The 17,424-nt window shown below is 46.0% G+C and overlaps 1 protein-coding gene and 1 long non-coding RNA gene across 2 annotated transcripts; one reads left to right on the top strand and one right to left on the bottom strand.

The window, feature by feature from the left end:
- Positions 1-1,967: 1,967 nt before the first annotated feature.
- LOC308593076 (lymphocyte antigen 6E-like) lies at positions 1,968-14,063 on the top strand. Its single transcript, XM_081205305.1, has 3 exons — positions 1,968-2,246; positions 10,456-10,575; positions 13,157-14,063. The coding sequence occupies exons 1-3, from the start codon at positions 2,195-2,197 to the stop codon at positions 13,363-13,365; spliced, it is 381 nt and encodes a 126-aa protein (XP_081061431.1). The 5' UTR covers positions 1,968-2,194; the 3' UTR covers positions 13,366-14,063.
- LOC308593169 lies at positions 13,543-17,149 on the bottom strand. Its single transcript, XR_014010807.1, has 2 exons — positions 15,127-17,149; positions 13,543-14,570 (listed from the first exon to the last, which is right to left on the bottom strand). It is a non-coding gene; the product is annotated as an uncharacterized lncRNA (long non-coding RNA).
- Between the last annotated feature and the right edge of the window lie 275 nt (positions 17,150-17,424).

The raw sequence follows: 17,424 nt of genomic DNA, 5'->3' as shown, positions 1-17,424 counted from the left end.
AACTGCTAGGTGGGCAGGAGCAGGGACCGAGCAACAGGAGCTCACTCCGTCGCAGGGATTCGAACCGCCAACCTTCTGATCAGCAAGTCCTAGGCTCTGTGGTTTAACCCACAGCGCCACCCGTGTCCCTCCATTAAGATTAAGTAATCAGTGGCAAATCAGTATCAACACCTTCAGAATAAGTATCCAAAGGAGACTTGGAATATTGCAGCCAATAGTTATTCAAGTAATATTCAACACTTATGTAAGAAGGGTTTTTATAACCACTCCGAAAGGCTAAAGCATTTCTGATCTCCAGTCCCGATTTGGACCAGATGCTCTTCGCCCCCCAGATAGGGCGTTGCTTGCTTCCCCATAGCATATCCCAGGTAGGGCTGGTTTTAGGTTTGATGAGGCCCTAAGCGACTGAAGGGACGCAGGTGGCGCTGTGGGTAAAACCTCAGCGCCTAGGACTTGCTGATTGCATGGTCGGCGGTTCGAATCCCCGCGGCGGGGTGAGCTCCCGTCTTTTGGTCCCAGCTCCTGCCCACCTAGCAGTTCGAAAGCACCCCTAAGTGCAAGTAGATAAATAGGTACCACTTTATAGCGGGAAGGTAAACGGCGTTTCCGTGCGCTGCGCTGGTGCTGGCTTGCCAGAGCAGCTTCGTCATGCTGGCCACGTTACCCGGAAGTGTCTCCGGACAGCGCTGGCCCCCGGCCTCTTAAGCGAGATGGGCGTGCAACCCTAGAGTTGGACACGACTGGCCCGTACGGGCAGGGGTACCTTTACCTTTAAGCTACTGAAAGTAATAGGGAAATGTTTTTATGAAAGTTGCAAAAATGTTGAAATGAAATTACTAGGCTCTTGTAAGAATGTTTAAAGAATTAGGTAAAAAGGTAATGGTTATGAGAAGCTGGTAAAAATAAGATTTAAATTTTAAGTTTTAAGGTTTTATATAAGATAAGATGAAAATAGAGCAAGGTAATGTAATGACAGAATATTATGAATTATGGAAAGGATTTGCTGTGACAATTATTAATCAAGATACAAGAGATGGGAGGAGGAGGAGGTCATGGAAAGAAGGTAAAGAAAGTGGATAATTTGAAAATGATGGTTTTATTTTTTATTTTTTTCTGTTTTTGTCTTTTTTCTCTGTAATTTTGTCTTTTTCTTTTATTTGTGATCTTAAAAATTCTTTTTTCAATAAATATCATTAAAAAAATATATGAAAGTAATAGGACCCTTTATATGTGATATTTTAGGGAGCAGTCTAGCAGACGGGCCGTGACTTACATCAGGGGTCAGCAAACTTTTTCAGCAGGGGGCCGGTCCAATTTCCCTCAGACCTTGTGGGGGGCTGGACTATATTTTAGGGGGGAAATGAACGAATTCCTATGTCCCACAGAGGTGCATTTTAAATAAAAGGACACATTCTACTCGTGTAAAAACATGCTGATTCCTGGACCGTCCGTGGGCCAGATTGAAGGCGACTGGGACGGATCCGGCCCCCGGCGCTTAGTTTGCCTACCCATGACTTACATCATATGAGGCTACACAACACAAAACACCGTTGCCGTTATGTAGGTTTTATTTTATTTGTTTTTTAATCTTATATTTTGGAAATGAACATCCAGTCCGTCCCCCCCTTTAATTTTTTTTGCCCCTCAAGAGAGTGGGGCCCTAAGCTAGAGCTTGTTTAGGTTATTGCATTTTAGTGTTCTGTTGGAAGCAGACCAGAGTGGCTGGGGAATAAATAATAAATTATTATTATTATTATAACTCATGCGTAAATCCGGCACTGCTCCCAGGGCCATTTTGGAAAGCTTTCGTTTCTGGTGAAAGGACACCTCGGCAGCAAGAAACGAAAGAGAGATGCGAAGCCCCAGGAGGTGGGTTTGGGGAGGAACAACAAAATTAGAAAAAAGCTTTGCAGCCTCCGCCAAGCCACCTTGGATTTGAGGAGAAGCTACACGTGGGTTGATCTCATCCGGCCCCTCCGGCGGTTTATAAGCAGCTTGCGCCTAAATTGCTGCGCGCTGGGCAGCTGCTGCAAGACGGAGCCGTCCCTCGGTGCTGTTACTCCGCTGTTTTCATTTTTTATTTTTGCAACCCAGCGCAAGAGCTTTCGCCGCCTCTCCACCCCGGAGGTGGGATCCGTCTTTGCAAAAAAAGATAAGGGAAGAAAAAGGAAGCGCGGACAAGACTGCATCCAAGATGAAGGCGTCTTTTGCAATCCTCCTGGCCGCCTGTCTCTGCGTGCAAAGAGGTAAGGCCTTTCCATTTTCACGAGACAGGACCCCCCACAATACAAAATTAAGTTTTTCTCCCCCCCCCGTCTCCCCGCCCAATATCAATTTAGGTTATTTTTAAGGATGCCCGTTAGCTGCTAGCAGGCGTAGCTGCCGCGTCTGCCTTTATCTCTGCAAAGCGGGGGGAGGATAGCTTGCTTTTGCGGCCGCCCTGAGTCTGGTTTGCGAAAATGGGCGTTGCAGGGGCTCGTTAAAAGAGCGCAACCGACGCCGCGATCCTAAACCGCTGGGAGGAAGCGCCGCTGGATTGAACAGGAATTTGTTCTGGGTAGGCGTGGCTTAGGGTTGCGCTCGATCCTAAGGGTGCCGCCCTGACCCCATTTGCCTGGGATTGTTTTGCGGTTCTGTGCACGCGGTAAATGAGAAAGGAGGCCCACCGGGCACACCTGGGTCTACTTTCGAGTCAATGTGCGCTTCAAGCAGTGTGGCGTAGTGGTTAGAGTGTTGGGTTAGGCTCCTGGAGACCAGAGTTGGGGAGGAAGGGTGGGATGCGGATTGGGCCGGAAGCCAAAAGATTAGGCAGGGAAAGCCCCCACTGACGTCAGACATGTCTACCTGTGGTGATGAGCAGGGAGGCACTCGGCACATGCTCAGAGACGTTCTCGGTACAAGGGCTTTGCAAGAGTCGGGGAAGGGGCGGCTGCTGGGAATGGTACCCCCCCCAAAAAAACCCCAATGGCACTCCTGGTATGTCATTTTTGTATGGAGAAGGGGCTGACTTAATTTTTATCTGATGTATTCTTTTGAAACATACAAAATTTAAAAGTATGGATGTGAGTTTTTCTTGATTTTATTGCTTTATCTTTCTGTAAACTCTTGCATGCATGGGAGCAGGGCCGGGAAGAGAAGGTGGCAACCCCTACAGAGTGCCAAAAAAATCCAGGAATGGGGGGAAGGGGGAAGCACGAGGTCTTTCCCACCCCCTTTGTCTGAGGGTCTGGAGCTTTGCCAGGGACTCTTGCAAAAAACTCCGGGTTTTGTGGTCACTCCCATTGTGGTGCTGTGGAATATTTCTGGCATGATGTAAAAGCTGGGATGGTACGGAATGGGAAGGAATGCCCTCCAGCTGTTTTGGGACTACAACTCCCATGATCCCTAGCTAACAGGACCAGTGGTCAGGGATGCTGGGATTTGTAGTCCGTCACTGAATTAAACGGATGTGCCAGAGATGCATCAGAGCAATATTTTAGAGCGGAAACATTTATTGTTTTTTTCCCCTTTAAGAGATATGGAAAAAAAAAGTTTTCACAAATGGGTAAAAGTTTAATGGTAAGGATTTGCTGAACTAACAAATCGAACTGGAATACAAAGAAGGGAGGTATGAGGAGGTCCGAGGAAATAAGTGTATGGAAGTTATGTTATTGAAAATTAATGTGTGTTTTTAACTGTTTTTTATTTTGTATGTTTATTTTTATTTTTTTGTTATATCTTAAAAACTTTAAATAAATATCTTTTTTTAAAAAAAATTTATGGTTTTTTCTTCTTCCGGGAATGCCAGTTCCAGGATTCTGTGGCTCAGTGCCTGTCCCAGCTAGTCCTTTGCGACGGGTAAAATTCTGCCACTCCTTTTTGGGCTGCTGGCACCATCCCTTTCCCTTTCAGTGAATATCCCTTCCCCATCCCCCAAGTGATTTATGCTCTATTCAAACAGCATTGTAAAAAACCCCAGAGAGCATGAAAACCAAGCCTGCCTGTACATGCCAGAAGCTCTGACCTGCCTTTTCCTGCTGTTAAAAAGCTTTTGCATTCGAATAACCCAATTACCTGTAGTCCTACAGTCATTCTGGTCCTTCCTGGTGGAGAGGATATGGATGGCTAGCAGCAGCCACTATGGCTTACCTGCTTACAGGTTTTTCCACAGGCATTTGCATGACCATTGTGAGAACAGGATCCTGGAGTCCAGGAGGGGGCAATGGCCGGATCCAGCAGGCTCTGCTTACATTCTTACGCTCCGTAATTGAATGAACAGCTGTAGAGTTGTATCTCAAGAGGAATCGGGTTCCTCTGGCAAACAATGGAAGTATTCTGTATTTATTTTACTTGTTATAATGGAGGTCAGGTCCTGGCAAGCCCGCTTCTCTCGCTTTACACGGAAGGCAGAAGAGGCCTTTTGGGAACTGCATTCCTTAACCAGGCAAAGGGAATGATGATGGGAATCCAGCTGTTTATTGGGGGAGATTACCTACCATCAGGGACGCAGGTGGTGCTGTGGGTTAAACCACAGAGCCTAGGACTTGCTGATCAGAAGGTCGGCAGTTCGAATCCCTGCGACGGGGTGAGTTCCCGTTGCTCGGTCCCTGCTCCTGCCAACCTAGCAGTTCGAAAGCACATCAAAGTGCAAGTAGATAAATAGGTACCACTCCAGCGGGAAGGTAAACGGTGTTTCCATGCGCTGCTCTGGTTCACCAGAAGCGGCTTAGTCATGCTGGCCACATGACCCGGAAGCTGCATGCTGGCTCCCTCGGCCAGTAAAGTGAGATGAGCGCCGCAATCCCAGAGTTGGTCACGACTGGACCTAATGGTTAGGGGTCCCTTTACCTTCATTTACCTACCTGCTCATTGAGGAACGGCAGGTTACCTATGACATCACTTACCTGCTCATTGAGGAACGGCAGGTTACCTATGACATTAGTTTGAGATTAAGACCCACCGTTCCTTCCAAGGGTGCCCAGAGCTTCAGGTCTCTTAATTTTGATCTGTGATTAGGAAAGTGATTCACAGATGGTATTTAAATCTTGAGTAGGCTTGCAAAAAGGAACCATGGAAAGATAAGAAGGGAAGTCATTGATATATTGAGGATGTAAAAAGAGTAGTTTTCATTGTAAAACAGTGTGTGTGTGTGTGTGTGTGTGTGTGTGTGTGTGAGAGAGAGAGAGAGAGAGAGAGAGAGAGAGAGAGAGAGAGAGAAAGTGAAACAAGAGGAAAGCACTGGTGTGTAAAGAACGCCAGAGCTTGATGGCGCATGGGGCGTAGTTTTGGACTCCAGTCACATGCCGCACACCTTCTTCTCCTGAGACAGTTTAGCAGAACTGGGAGGAAATAAAGGGGAAATATAATAGTTTACTGGGACATGGGTGGCGCTGTGGGTTAAACCACAGAGCCTAGGACTTGCCAATCAGAAGGTCGGCTGTTTGAATCCCCGCAATGGAGTGAGCTCCCGTTGCTCGGTCCCTGTTCCTGCCCACCTAGCAGTTCAAAAGCATGTCAAAGTGCAAGTAGATAAATGGGTACCGCTCTGGCGGGAAGATAAACGGTGTTTCTGTACGCTGCTCTGGTTCGCCAGAAGCGGCTTAGTCATGCTGGCCACATGACCCAGAAGCTGTATGCCGGCTTCCTTGGCCAGTAAAGCGAGATGAGCGCCGCAACCCCAGAGTCGGCTACGACTGGACCTAATGGTCAGGGGTCCCGTTGTTGTTTAGCTGTTTAGTCGTGTCTGACTCTTCGTGACCCCATGGACCAGAGCATGCCAGGAGCTCCTGTCTTCCACTGCCTCCTGCAGCTTGGTCATACTCATGTTGGCAGCTTCGAGAACCCTGTCCAACCATCTCGTCCTCTGTCATCCCTTCTCCTTGTGCCCTCCATCTTTCCCAACATCAGGGTCTTTTCCAGGGAGTCTTCTCTTCTCCTGAGGTGGCCAAAGAATTGGAGCCTCAGCTTCAGGATCTGTCCTTCCAGTGAGCACTCAGGGCTGGTTTCCTTCAGAATGGATTGGTTTGATCTTCTTGCAGTCCATGGGACTCTCAAGAGTCTCCTCCAGCACCAGCATTCAAAAGCATCCATTCTTGACTTCCGGGTTGACGCGATCTGGAAATGGCGGATTCCCTCCGAGCTCCAGAGGGAATCGGCTCCACTGAGGATGGGTCTTTGCCGCGCCGGCGACGCGGGGACCCTTAAAAACCGCAGGCGCGGAAGCCTGCGGACTGAAGACTCGGCGGGTGCCTTAAGCGCCCCCCCTGATTCGCAAAGAGCCTTTTTAAAGGCTGCGGAGGGGATACGGGGGTGGCGTGGCACTGAGAGTCGATCGCTACCTCGGTGGAGCGAAGCCGCGAGCCATAACCAGAGAGCGCTGACTTCCTTCCTTGAAAATTTGGACTGAAAGAATCGCCCGTGAGTAAGACGGATTGGGACTTTATAAAAATTCTACCTTGAATTGGAGACGAGCGGGGGGTGTCTAAAAGGAAGTCCGCACCCCCCCCTTGCAGACGATCTAAGCAACGGCGCAAGAGCTAAGCTGGAGAGCCTACCCCTGGTGGGGTGAGTTAAAAAGGACATTAACTTCCGAGATTTAACTAAGGGAAATTTTGGGCTGGAGAGTGGAGTTTTGGGAACCTTCTTTTTGCTTTAAACAACCCCCCCTCCCGGGCCCGGGAACGTCCTGCCTTGGTGCCTGTGTAAGAGCTGCGGAGTTTGACAGCTGTCAAAGCTGTCAAACGGCCGATTTAAAGTGGAAAATTTGTCATCTAAGATCCCTCTGGACTAAGACGAGTTATAATTGAGCTAAAACTGTTGGAAACAAAGTAATAATAATCAGTTAAAGGATTGTTGGTGAAAAGGCTAATAAGTAACCAGATTCCCCCTAGGGGGAATTCTGTGAAACTACAATGGATACAATGGCTGTGGAAGGAAAGTTATTAGTGGAAATCGAAAGGATGTTTCAATTGGTGGGAATCTTACAAGAACAGAGCTTGGCCATGAATAAACAACTTGAGACTATGACCTTGGGAACAGGCAACTCTGCTCTTAGTATTGAGGACCTCAATGAGAAAGAATCCACAGCTGAATGGGAAACAATACCTACAGAGCTGGAAGAGACTAAACAACAAGAAAAAGAAGAAGTAATCCTGGGAAGCAACAACCAAAAGCTGACATCTGCGGAACACAAGCAAGGAAATGCTGGGAACATATCTACTACAACTCTGCGAAAGACACAGAAGAAGAAGGAGGAGGCCCCGGGACAAAATGGAATACAGAAAATTAAAATAAAGAAATACGATTGGGGCCTCCGCTTGGACTTTGATTGTGAAGAGATAGGCTTTGTGGAAATTCTCCAGCAGTTACTTTTGAACCCCCTTGTGGGAAGAGGATACACTTTGATGGTGAAAGAGCTTTTCCCAGACCTGACGACTGACATAAAGGACTACCAACAGGACAGGCGGAGAGGGACTGAAAGGGATTTGAAAGCCTCGGACGTGAGGAACCCAGGCTGAGAATCTCGAATCTGGATCTTTATTGGGAAGGGACAAAAACCGGGGATGGGAGGGAGGGAAGAAGAGATTCTTAAAAACTCTTAAGACTTCTAGGTTTGGTCAATATGACTCTTAATTAAGATAAAATGAAAATCGATGGAAGAGAACTTAAGTCCAACTTAGGAAAATTAATTTTTATTATAAAAAAGGTAATAAGATGAATAAGAATGTGGAGAGGAGAATTACCAATTTGCTGATATAATCTTGAAACTGGGATGCACGAGGGGAGGTGGGGGGAAGTCAGGGAACAAGTTTATGAAACGGGGATTTGCTGATTTTATACATGTTTTTGTCTTTTGTCTTTTCTTTGTGTATGTTTTGTCTCTATAAAACCAGAAAACCAAATAAAAATTTTATAAAAAACAACAACAAAAGCATCCATTCTTGACGTTCAGCCTTCTTTATTGTCCAGCTCTCACTTCCATACATCACTACTGGGAAAACCATAGCTTTAAATATACGGACCTTTGCTGGCAAGGTGATGTCTTTACCTTTATAATCATTTACTGGATGGGGGTGGAAAACACAGAAGCAGCACCTGAGCTGCCTGCCAGATGTTGCTGAAATTCCTCTCATCATCCCTGCCCATGCTAGCAGTCTACAGTATCTGGGGGCACCAGGTTGCCAAAGCCCTGGTACCTATATTCTCTGTCTACCTGGTCCAGCCGCTCCATTCTGCCCCCCCTCCAAGTCTCTCAACTTTCCATACCATTGAGTTACTAATGGGGTGGTTTGGGGGGTTCCCCCCTCCCCTTACCTTTGTTTCCCCACTGCAGATTTTTGCCACCACAGTAGAAGGTCTAGGGCAGGGGTCAGCAAACTTTGTTAGCAGGGGGCTGGTCCACTGTCCCTCAGACCATGTGGGGGGCCGGACTATATTTTTTGGGGGGAAATGAACAAATTCCTATACCCCACAAATAACCCAGAGATGGATTTTAAATAAAAGGACACATTCTACTCGTGTAAAAACACTTCTCGGACCGTCCGCAGGCCGGATTGAGAAGGCGATTGGGCCGGATCCAGCCCCCAACCCTTAGTTTGCCTACCCCTGGTTTAGAGGCAGGTAGCAAACGCCGGCACCCTGTCTAACTCTTGTGCGCATCATCACCAACACTTCGTTTGATCAAACTTACCTTTGTTGATATCTACAGGAGCCTGGCTAAAGGAACTTTAAAGACTGAATCTTCCTTTTGGACACAATTTGAATGAGTTTTCTGTTTGTGGCTTCTGTAGTAGATCTTGTACACAGCTCTCTCAATTTTTGGATTATTAATATAAGATTTGGAACGTAGAATGGTTTGGTAGCGTTTTGTGTGCCGTTTATGTGCTGCTTACTTTACACTGGTCTACCCCTGGTCTAGGGCACCATTTTTCACCCCAAAGGAAACTGTTGTTATTGTTCATTTCATTTCTATGCCAGATTTTAAAGGGGGAAAAAAATCTCAAAAGTAGTTCGCATTACATTAAAACATCAAATCTAGAATAAAACTCAAGATTCAAGGAAAATATTTCAGTGGCATTCCCCCCCCCCCCCCATTTTTATCTACCTACTTAATTTATAGAGTTGCCCCTTGGGAGACATAATCTAGGAAGCCAGTGTGGTGTAGTGGTTAGCGTGTTGGACTAGGAGCTGAGAGATCAGGGTTCAAATCCCCACTCCACTATGAAACTCACTGTGGGACCTTGGAGTGAGTCACAGCCTCCTCACTTTCCTCGCAGGGTCGGTGTTGGATTAAGTGGGAAAGGGGTGAACTATGTACTCCTTGGAGATAAATGCAGTGAATAAGCTCTTCTTACCTGCCTAAGAAAACTGGAGGGGCCAGCCACAATTGGACCCACACCAGTTGCAAAATGCACCTGGCTAATTTTGAACGCTGCTTGTGTGTCAGTGGTGCATTTCTGGTGATATACTTTGGTGGCAATCAGGGTGGATAAAAATCAATGATTATTATTTTTTTTTTAAAAAAAATTAAATTCGATTTCCCCAAATTTAAATTGGATTTTTAAAATAAAATGCTTTTGGAGGAAAAATCTTCCTAAAGATAGTTTTCTATTTAAGTTACATTGTAGTCCAAAGGCTATTCATTAGGAAATAAGGATTTGTTTTAAGTTTTTCATGTGTGCTAAAACTCTGTTTTTTTAAAATTGTTTAACCACATCAGTTAACAAACATGGATACTATAATGTTATTGTTTTAGTTAAATAAACTGTTTAGATGCTTATTAAGGAAATGATTATTTTTCTCCTTCCAATAAAGCACAGCAGAAAAGTTGTCCAAATGCAAAGCTAACTTATTAAACCTCACAATAATTTCCTAATTATCTGTCTATGTATTTATAATAGTATAACCAAATCAGTAATTTTTGATAGAACTGTAAAAACTACTCTGAAAATTTATTCTTCCAAAAATGAAACCTTCATCTGGTTGTAAATATTAAAATGATACCAGCAAGAATGAGTCTTTCTGTAAAATAATAATAATAATAATAATAATAATAATAATAATAATAATAATAATGATTTAAATCAAGTCTTACAGACTAGTGATTTAAATTAATTTGATTTAAATCAAATCCACTCTGGCTGGAAGGGGAAGTTAAAAGGGTGTATAAACGTCAAAACAGCTGAGTGGGTTGTGGGATGAGTGAAAGCGCCTACAGCAGGCATAGGCAAAACCCGGCCCTCCAGATGTTTTGGGACTACAACTCCCAGCATCCCTAGCTAGCAGGACCAGTGGTCAGGGATGATGGGATTTGTAGTCCCAAACATCTGGAGGGCCAGAGTTTGCCTGTGCCTGGCCTACAGTTTCATCGTGGGTTTGCTTACTCAGGCGTAAGCCCTGGCAACGAGACGATATGACCGAGTTGGAAGTGGGAAACTGTTGCGTCTAATTTTGGGGACGGTTTTAACTGTTTTTCAGCTTCGTCGCTGGTGTGCTGGTACTGCGAAGGAGCGGAATCAAACTGGGGCTGCTGGAGGTGGCAGATTTGCTCTGATTCAGAAACCGCTTGTGCTACCATCTACGTTGGTGCAGGACTGGGTAGGTATATTTTAAACTAGGGGCACAAGGGTTGCTTTACCAGGCAAGGAGATTCTTGGGTTAATAGGCTGTGGGGTTTTCTGTCTTTTGCTACAATCAGTCTTCATCACTTGATGGATAGGCAAGTCTCTCCCGATGGAGACCACAAGCCCATCTAGTCTGGGATCGGGGTCTTGGTTTATTTTGGCTGGCATGTGTCAACCTGTCAAGCCCAAGGGACGTGGGTCTAAACCACGGAGCCACTTGGGCTTCCTGATCAGAAGGTCGGCGGTTCGAGTCCCCACGATGGAGTGAGTTCCCGTTGCTGTATCCCAGCTCCTGCCAACCTAGCAGTTCGAAAGCACACCAGTGCGAGTAGATAAATAGGTATCACTGCAGAGGGAAGGTAAACTGCGTTTCCTTGCGCTCTGGTTTAAGCCACAGTGACCCATTGTGCCAGAAGCGATTTAATCCTGCCAGCCACATGACCCAGAAAGCTGTCTGCGGACAAACGCCGGCTCCCTCGGCCTGAAAGCGAGATTAGCACCGCAACCCCATAGTCGCATCTGACTGGACTTAACCGTCCAGGGGTCCTTTACCTTTTACCTGTCAAGTACCCCACATGTTGTGGGTTGACAGTTTCAGCGGGGTTCAGCCTGTGTCAGAAACTCAGATATACACTCTAATAGCCAAATGGCACCTTATACCTGGGTTACGGTTGCCACAATGGAATGTCTAGGTGCCACCTTTTCACAATGAAGCTTCTTCTTCTTAAAAGCTTCCCTAAATAGGGCCGCCTTCAGTTGTCTTTTAAAAGTAAAATAGTTGTTTATTGCCTTGACATCAACTGGGAGGGCGTTCCACAGGGCGGGTGCCACTACCGAGAAGGCCCTCTGCCTGGTTCCCTGTAGCTTTGCTTCTCGCAGTGAGGGAACCGCCAGAAGGCCCTCGGCGCTGGACCTCATGACCGGGAAGCTGTACGCCGGCTCCCTTGGCCAATAAAGCGAGATGAACGCCGCAACCCCAGAGTCGGTCACGACTGGACCTAATGGTCAGGGGATCTCTTTAGCTTTACCATTATCCTATCTCCTCCCATTCTCCTCTTTTCCAGGCTAAACATACCCGGCTCCTACAACCGTTCCTCATAAGGCTTAGATTCCAGACCGTTCATAATCTTGGTCACCCTCCTCTGCACACATTCCAGCTTGTCAATATCCTTCTCAAATTGTGGCACCCAGAACTGGACCCAGGACTCCAGGTGTGGTCTGTCCAAGACAAAATAGAGTGGGACTGTGACGTCCCTTGATCTATTCCAGGGGTCTGCAACCTGCGACTCCGGAGCCGCATGTGGCTCTTTTACACCTTTGCCGCGGCTCCGGGGCGGATACTAGCAAGGGGAGGAGGCGCATTGTGCACCCCGACACTCCCCACTGTGGCGGGTGCTGTACTGGCTGTGACGTCGCATGGGGCGGTGCGTGCATTAGTCACGCACCGTCCCAACGTCAGCTTCCCGCCCGCCCGCCTGTTACATTGTAAGGTGCATGTACGCTGGTCACTGCATTGAAAGGGGGCATGTACGCTGGTCACTGTTTTTAAGGGGAGTGAGGAACACACACAAAAGTAACTTGTTAATTTAACGTTTATTTCTATGAGGAGGAGTAATTCTCAGGGGTCAAACAAAGAAATAATTAAAAAGTGACAAAAAAGTTATTTTTATAATGACGAGTTTTGCGGCTCCCAGTTTTTCCCCTTCAGAAACGGGTCCAAGTGGCTCTTTTTGTCTTAAAGGTTGCAGACCCCTGATCTAGACACTAGGCTTCTATTGATGCAGTCTAGGATAGCGCTAACTTTTTTTTGCTGCTGCATCACACTGTTGACTCATGTTAGGCTTGTGGTCCACCAAGACCCCTAAATCCTTTTCCCATACACTGTTAGTAAGCCAGGTATCCCCCATCCTCTATTTGTGCATTTGGTTTTTCCTTCCTAAGCGCAGAACCTGACATTTGTCCCTATTGAAATTCGTTTTATTGGTTACGGCGCAGCTATCTAATCTTGAATCCCAATTATGTCCTCCCTGCCATTAGTTACCCCACCCAGTTTGCTGCCTCTCCTGGTATGTCCCATGGACAACCTTACGGTCTTCAAACAAAAACATCTTGGAGATCCCGGGCCACAGGGAGGTTAGGCTGGCCTCAACCAGAGCCAGGGCCTTTTCGGTTGTGGCCCGGATCTGGTGGAACGCTCTGTCACAAGAGACTAGGGCCCTGTGGGACTTGACATCTTTCCGCACGGCCTGCAAGACGGAGCTGTTCTACCAGGCCTTTGGCCAAGGTACAGCCTGACCCCCTCCTTCGGTAATTCTCATAGCACTCCATCTACCCAAATTAATGGTTGCCATTAATTTGACTCTGAATTGATTTTAGAATGAATTGATTTTAGAATGCAATTCAATTAATTGATTGTGATTTTATGTAAACTGTGTTACTTTTTCTGTTAGCCGCTCTGAGCCCGGCTTCAGCTGGGGAGGGCGGGATAAATAATTTTATTATTATTATTATTACTGATGGGCATCCTCTCTGTTGACTCGATTCCTTCCTTCCAGCTGGTTATTCGTCGCAGTCCATCACCAAAGGCTGTGTTCCGGTTTGCCCACAAATGGGGGTCAACCTTGGCTTCGTAGCCACGTCCGTCAGCTGCTGTTCGTCTTTCTTATGCAACATCAACGGAGCCAGCAGCGTCAAAACAAACCACCTGATCTTGGCTGCTGGGATCGCCGCCAGCTTCTTCTACCTCTTTGGACCCAGGCTGTGATTTTTTGAGAAATATTTGCACGCAGGAGGAGTCCGCTCAGCCTTCTCCGCCAAGAAGCCCAAAAATAATGTGTTTTTCAATGGCATATAATTCCATTGCTTTTTAACCCAAATGAATCTGTGTCTCTGCACTTTGTATTGGTCTTGAGAGACCTTTTCCACTTCTCATTTTTTGGGGTGGGGGGAGGGGGAATGAGATGTTTTGTATGGCAACACTGCCCCCTTGAGGCTGCTGGGATTTTTGCACACCCTGGTGAGGCGCTGCAGTTTGTTGGGGAAATAATTTTGCACGAAATAGAAGCCAAAAACTCCGCTGAACAAAACATTCCTAATCCCTATGGGGGGGGGGGCTTTAAACGGGGGCCTTAAACTGTGTTTTCCTCTTGATGGCTCACCAGGAGGCAAAATCGACTGGAGGCGGGAAAACACCTCAGATGAAATCTTTTTCTTTCTTTTTTTGTATATTCTGAATTTAGATCCAGTTTTTTGCTTGTCACATTTCACATAAAGAGCAATGTGATATGCACAAAGTGTTTGGATTCGGAGCAGGGATTTGGTTATTTTTTTTGTTTTGCCTGTTAAAATTTTACATTAAAAACTGAACACTGTCTAGACAATTTTGCAAGCTATGTGGGTTTTCAACACACGGTTCTCTTGTGATTTCTGAACTTTAATAAATACATTTTGGTTTTTACCTTACTTCATTTCCCCCCTTCTGTTTTCCTGTCACAACATGCCTCCAGTTGCATGCCGTGTGTTTTCCTAAAATAACTTACATTATTAATTACTCACCTTTAGGTTCCAGGGTGGATTACAACATTAATGTACGGTTTTGAAAACCATCACAAAAATAAGTTGGGTCCCTAAAATAATACACCTCAAGTGTCAAAAGCCATTATCTCCCACATTTCATATAACCAAAATTGTAGAGTTGGAACAGGCAGGCAGGCAGCAATGATCCTCTGTTCAAACTCCTTGCCATGAAGGAATCTCAACTAGATCATTAGGAAGAACTTTGAAATTGCGGTCTGGCAATATCTTAGGCCCAACCAAATGTCACAACTTGGTTGCCAGCTATTGCCTTGTCCAGTTTGTGAGAGAGAGAGAGAGAGAGAGGGAAAGCTACGTGCTGAAGTCAGCCTTACAATCAAGATTTGTCCACTGTAGAGCAGATTGTTTCAATTCTTTAAAAAAGAGTACTAGAAACTGTCAGCATCGCCCTAGAGAGCCAGTGCACCAACTGGACTCATGCACCTCAACCCCGACTGGGCTAGGCGAGCTGGGAAGCACCGCCAGAGACCTCCTTCTCACAGGAACAGGTCACAGTGCTGTGGACTCACAGCTCAGAGCTGAGAGCACCGGATTCACTGTCTCAATACTACAGTCGTTGCGCAGCAGAGTTTTGCAGAGTCTTGCAGAGTATAAACCACTCGGAGAGCAGCTCTGTAGAATATCTTCCTTTTATTCTGTAACTACAACTATGATACAAAACTATATACAGAGCTGAATATTCTAAGCATAAATCAATGCTACACTGAGAGTCTGCAGCTGCACTTAGCAGCAATCTTATCTCTAGAATCTCTAACACACTCACTTTCTCCGATACACTGACTGACTGTCTCTCTCACACACACAATGATATGTTGCTGGGTAGAATAAGTAGATAGGCAGGACACGCTTCCTACTCTCTGGAGAGTCAGCAGAGACCATCAGGAGATCATCAGGAGATTCTTGGGTATGGGAGGGGTGAAATCTCAGAAACATGCGTTTTAGCTGTAGTGCAACGAAGGAAGCAGGGCTAGTTTTGTGCTCCCTTGCAACCTTTTTGAGTTGGGGAGTAGAACAGTGGTCAGCAACCTAAGGCCCATTGGCCAGTAGCGGCCATTTTAATAATGGCTTTTTTATTATACTTTTTCATGTACAGTTCCCGAGAACTCTCTTGATGTTTTCTTTATGAGGAAGCGGCTTAGAGAACCTTTGTTGTTTAGTCGCTTAGTCGTGTCCGACTCTCGTGACCCCGTGGACCAGTGCACGCCAGGCACTCCTGTCTACAAAAGTAAATAAACAAATAAATAAATAAATAAAATAGGTGTTTCAGGAGATAACAGAATTCACTGGGTTAAAGCTGACCAAAAGTCCAGAGGTAGTGTTCGTATCAATTTACGATGGGTGTGGAAGGTTCACAGGCTATGAAGGACTTGCTCCCAAATTTATTGACAGCTGCACGAAGTATTATAAGCCAGGAATTTGAAGGGGCAAGCAGAATATAAAATGGAAGAGTGGTATAAAGAGGTGTGGGGTATAGCTATTAACGATAAATTAACATGTGCCATTAAGGTAAGACGGGGAATATGCAGGAGAAATGATTTTGAGGAGATAATGTTTGTAGAATTTTGTACTGTTAAAAAACGGAAAGGGGTCAAACCATCGCAAGAGGTATTGAAATTTTGGGAGGTTGGGTAGTTCCAATGGACTGGTCTCAGTGGTGGGGTGCACATTTTTATTCTTTATGATGATTTGTCAAAATAAATAAAAACAGAATCTATCGAGGATCTTTTCCTCTGACGTTTCCTCACTGAGGTCGGCTGCCTCCTGACAACATTCGTCCCAAACATTCCACCAACTATAGTTCCGTCTCCATTGTGACACCCTTGTGCTTCTCCCCCTGTGCCTCAGCATCTTGCAACGATGGCAGCAGGGTATTGTCCCCCTTGCTCTTTCATTGTCCAGGATGCTAAAACGCACACATAGTTGGAACAGGCAGAGCTTTTCTTACCGTCCCCCCGGTTCCAGCAGGACGTTCGCTGCCGAGTCCTGTTCCAGGGCGTGTTGGCGGTGGCTGTCTTCACAAAAGATGGCTGACTGACAGGTAAGAGGGCTGGGGTGGGAGCAGAGGCAATCCTGGGAGATTTCAACCTGCCTGTAGGTTGATCTCTGGCTACCCATTTTAATATTATATTTGTTGTTTAGTCGTTTAGTTGTGTCCGACTCTTCGTGACCCTCTGGACCAGAGCACGCCAGGCACTCCTGTCTTCCACTGCCTCCCACAGTTTGGTCAAACTCATGCTGGTAGCTTCGCGAACACTATCCAACCATCTTGTCCTCTGTCGTCCCCTTATCCTTGTGCCCTCCATCTTTCCCAACATCAGGGTCTTTTCCAGGGAGTCTTCTCTTCTCATGAGGTGGCCAAAGTATTGGAGCCTCAGCTTCAGGATCTGTCCTTCCAGTGAGCACTCAGGGCTGATTTCCTTCAGAATGGAGAGGTTTGATCTTCTTGCAGTCCATGGGACTCTCAAGAGTCTCCTCCAGCACCAGAATTCAAAAACATCCATTCTTCGGCGACCAGCCTTCTTTATGGTCCAGCTCTCACTTCCATACATCACTACTGGGAAAACCATAGCTTTTACTATACGGACCTTTGTTGGCAAGGTGATGTCTCTACTTTTAATATAATATTATATACCAATTTTTTTTTATTGGAACTTGTAGCCTACCTTCAATCCAATTGTCCCAGCAGCTTAGAACTCAAGCTTCCTGGAGCATTTCTGTTAAAACTGGAGGCACAGCATGGCCATCTTAGATGGTGGCTATTGAAAGCCTTCTCTTCCACAATTTTGACCACTCCTCTTTGAAAGCTGTCCTAGTGGGTGTGCTCCAGTGGCAGGGAGTTCCATAGCTTAAGCCCTTTTCCCCTCTTGAATCTTCTAAACATGCAGCTTCACTGGATGTCTTCAAGAGAGCGAGAAGAACTTTTCTCTTTCCACAAGAGAGCGATTTTGTAAAGGAATAAACTTCTGTGTAATTTTTGTCAAGGAATACTTCTGAACTTTATGTGAAGAACTCATCAAAGGGACCACTAGGTGGGGTTGTTGTTTGACTAAAAGGTAGTTTTCGGGCATCCACTGTTAATTCAGAATATGCAATTGCCTGTTCCCGCTTCTTATGCGCTGACTCTGTCCAGGGGTTGGCAGGGAAACTTGGGGCTTGATGGAAATATCCACCCCTTTTGGTGTCTGCAGCAACTGGTAATCTCCAATAATAAAAATTATTGTGATGCATT

This window comes from Podarcis bocagei (genome assembly GCF_964188305.1).
Source record: "Podarcis bocagei genome assembly, chromosome: 8".
Taxonomy (NCBI): Eukaryota; Metazoa; Chordata; class Lepidosauria; order Squamata; family Lacertidae; genus Podarcis; species Podarcis bocagei.
The sequence above is the reverse complement of the archived record's forward strand: the minus strand, read 5'-3'. Positions and strand labels throughout refer to the sequence as shown.

Coding starts and splice junctions, on each gene's coding strand:
- LOC308593076 (XM_081205305.1), top strand. CDS start 2,195: ATGAAGGCGTCTTTTGCAATCCTCCTGGCCGCCTGTCTCTGCGTGCAA. Junction 2,247..10,455: donor CTGTCTCTGCGTGCAAAGAG/GTAAGGCCTTTC, acceptor ACTGTTTTTCAG/CTTCGTCGCTGGTGTGCTGG. Junction 10,576..13,156: donor CTACGTTGGTGCAGGACTGG/GTAGGTATATTT, acceptor CCTTCCTTCCAG/CTGGTTATTCGTCGCAGTCC.